The sequence below is a fragment of the Lepus europaeus genome, chromosome 10, assembly GCF_033115175.1.
Source record: "Lepus europaeus isolate LE1 chromosome 10, mLepTim1.pri, whole genome shotgun sequence".
Taxonomy (NCBI): Eukaryota; Metazoa; Chordata; class Mammalia; order Lagomorpha; family Leporidae; genus Lepus; species Lepus europaeus.
In genome coordinates, this window is record NC_084836.1 from 63,558,821 (window position 1) to 63,561,900 (window position 3,080).

Here is a 3,080-nt window from a genome sequence, read left to right on the forward strand (position 1 = left end):
CTGTGACACCAGCATCCCATATGGGCACCTGTTTGAGTCCTGGCTGCTTCTCTTCCAATCCAGCTCCCTGCTAATGAGCCTGGGAAGGCAGTAGAAGATGGTTCAAGTGCTTGGGCCCCTGCACCCACGTCGGAGACCTGGATGAGGCTCCTGGCTCCTGGCTCCTGGCTCCTGGCTTTTACCTGGCCCAGCCCTGGCTGTTGCAGCCATTTTGGGGAGTGAACCAACAGATAGAAGATCTCTCTCTCTCTCTCTCTCTCTCTCTCTCTCTCTCTGTAACTATGCCTTTCAAATAAATAAATAAATCTTTGAAACAACAACAAAAGTACAGTGTCAGAAAGATGATGTGACCACACATCGCACAGGCTCTGCAAAACTCCACTGTACAATTGCGAGGTAACAAAAATAAAAATGGCAGCTGATGTATTCTTAGGAAGATAATTCGACCTGGTGGACACCCTGAAGAGGGTCGCCCCTGGAAGGGCTATCCCACCCTTCGTCACAACTCACACTTGTAGCTGTGCTTTCTCATTTTTATTAAGAAAGTAGAAATGTCCGTCTCTCAGGAGAGACCTGTGCTCCAGAGCAAAACCAGATAGCTTCTCAGATTTCGCACCGCTCCTTCCTGACCCCCATTTCAGGGTGTCTCCTACACCCCCTGCCTTGGAGCATTTCTGCGTCCCTTCCCTTGGCCAGCCCTGCCCTGCCCATCGTCCCCTGCGCCCTCTGCTTCCGCCCTCTCCCACCGGAGGACTTGCCCTTTTGGGCAGAGTCAAGCAGTTTTTCTCTGCCTTCTCCTTCCCCCCACCCCACCCCTTCCTAGCCCCGCCACCTCCTCCCAGGACTTAGGATAGGAAATCGTGCTGCATGACCCTTTAAAAGAAACACTTTCCCCCTTCTCCCCACACACCCACCAGCCTGGCCCGAGGCTGGAACAAGAAAGTGCCCATTTGGGTTCCTTGGGGAGACCCAGGCGGCCTGTTGGGAGGCGGAGAGGATCAGGAATCTGATGACATCACCGACCGACCGCAGGTGGCTTCGCCTGGGAGCCCCTGACTTGCTGTCTTCCTGCCGCTGCCCAGGTCTTCTCGCTAGCTGCAGCCACAAGCCTCCACCACCATGTCTGGCACATCTGTCTTGACCACATTGCCCTTATGGTCGAGGTAGAGCAGAGAAAGGGACCTCCGGGCAGTGGGGACGCAGCAGGAAGTACCTGCAGGCCAAGGATTATTGGCCTTGAGAAGACTGAAGACGGCCGAATGGAAGGAAGCAGCAATGCCTGGGCTGCCAGCCAGGTGGAGTGGGCACTGCCCACTGCAGTAATTCAGCTGGTACCCCTCAGGCTGCAGGATCCAGTCCCGCCATCCCAGCTCCTGGAAGTCCACATAGTGGTCTCGTCTACAACATAAGGGAGTCTCAGGCTCACAGGTGGGAGTCCTCCTCCTGGCTCGGCCTGCCCCAGGCTCATTGGCCCGCATCTTAAGCTCCAGGAAGGGCCGCTGGTGTCCTGCCATGTCCAGGAGCCGCCGCCTCGGTGGTCCAGCCGCTGTTCTGTTGCCTTTCAGGGGTCTGCAGTCCACTTGGAGTTTCAGGACGCCAGATCTTTCACCCCTCAAGCCACTAGGGGGCAGAGTCAGGGCTTGCCAGCCGGGGAGGCTCATTTGGTGCTCACCCAGGAGGGTGCGGGATCCTCGGTGCCTCCTCCTTGGGCTCCACCGGAAAATCTTCAAGTTAAGAGTGCCAGGAGAGTTGGGGAGCACGTGCAGCCAGAGGCGGGCACGGTACAGGTGGTGGGACCGAGGCGTGGGCAGGTGGAAGGTGAGCATGGAACTGCACGCCGCAGTGGAGGAGCCTGCCAGAAAGGCAGAGAAGGGAAAGAAATGTGAGCAGAGATAAGCTGTAAGCCGGAGGCTCTCCCAGGCCCTGCGTGCTGCCCTCCCTCCCTCCCACCCGCCTTTAGAAAAAGCCGGGTCTGCCTTGCGTCCTCGGCAAGGAGTCCCTGTCCCAAGTCCTCCTTCTCCTGCCACACCCCACTCCCCTTCTCTCTTCCTTTGCCTGTCTTGGGCTCCCTCACCTACCTGTGACAGTAGCAAAGCTGACAATCTCCTCCCCGTTCCCTGGAGCCACGCTCCCAGGCTGGAGCCTTCGGAGGGCTGTGGTCAGCGCTGCCGGGGGTGGAGGATGCGTTATTCTGGGCCGGCTGGTCAGGTGCAGCCCCTCCAGAATTTGCTGCTTGGCCAGCTCCAGGACCACAGCTCGTTCTGCCTGGGGTGCCAGGGTTGGGCCCCCACAGGCAGGGCACTCCGATCCTGCCCTTCGTGCCCACCACAGTGTCCACAGCAGAACCAGGCAGAGCTGGACATCTGGGAGCCCCATGCTCCTGGTGGGTGGCCCCGGGTCAGGAGCCTTGGGTGGATGCTCTTCTGTCTGTTGAGTCTGATGTCGTGTGGCAGCAGGCACAAGGGCCACACCTATCCTTGGCCAAGGGCAGGGCCACCTGTCTTCTATTGCCTGGGACTGAGAAAGGCTGGAGGTGGTCAGCCTGATGGGGAGCTATGGTCAACCCTCACAGTTCGTGTCTGGCCACTGAGCCAGGGCCTCTTTAGACCAGCTGCCTGGGGCTCCCTTACCTAGTGGTCAGCCTGCAGATCTGGCCTCTGAGCCCGGGGATTGGCCAGCTGGGCTGCCCATCAGGCCCCTGCAGGGGTGGAGGTCCCCCCTCCCTGGAGCTCGGGTTTCACCATCCCGCCTGGTGATTGAGCTTGAGTAGGGGTATGGGGGTGGGGGGGCAGTGTGGACATGCATGATGCAAGAAAGAGGATGATTTCACATGCTCAGTTCCCAAGGTCTGGGACACAGAGGAGGGAAGCTCATGCGCCAGGCAGGGAAGGGCAGTACCGCTCGGATCTCCATGGTCTCCAGCGTGCCCAGCCACCACCACTGCAGCAGGTGCCAGGAGGTGGCAGGGGGTCCCGGTGCTTATCTCTCTGGGGTCCCTGGAACAGGAGAATTCTGGCCTCTGTTTCTAGCCCTGGAACTGGGGCAGAGGTGAGGGGTTGGTGGAGGTTAAAGAGAACGGA

At 59.2% G+C, this 3,080-nt stretch overlaps 1 protein-coding gene across 1 annotated transcript; it reads right to left on the bottom strand.

Annotated features, from left to right (window-relative positions):
* Positions 1 to 519: 519 nt before the first annotated feature.
* Positions 520 to 2,842, bottom strand: INHBE (inhibin subunit beta E). The gene is made up of 2 exons (XM_062203375.1): positions 2,079 to 2,842; positions 520 to 1,852 (listed from the first exon to the last, which is right to left on the bottom strand). The coding sequence occupies exons 1-2, from the start codon at positions 2,374 to 2,376 to the stop codon at positions 1,092 to 1,094; spliced, it is 1,059 nt and encodes a 352-aa protein (XP_062059359.1). The 5' UTR covers positions 2,377 to 2,842; the 3' UTR covers positions 520 to 1,091.
* Positions 2,843 to 3,080: the final 238 nt, after the last annotated feature.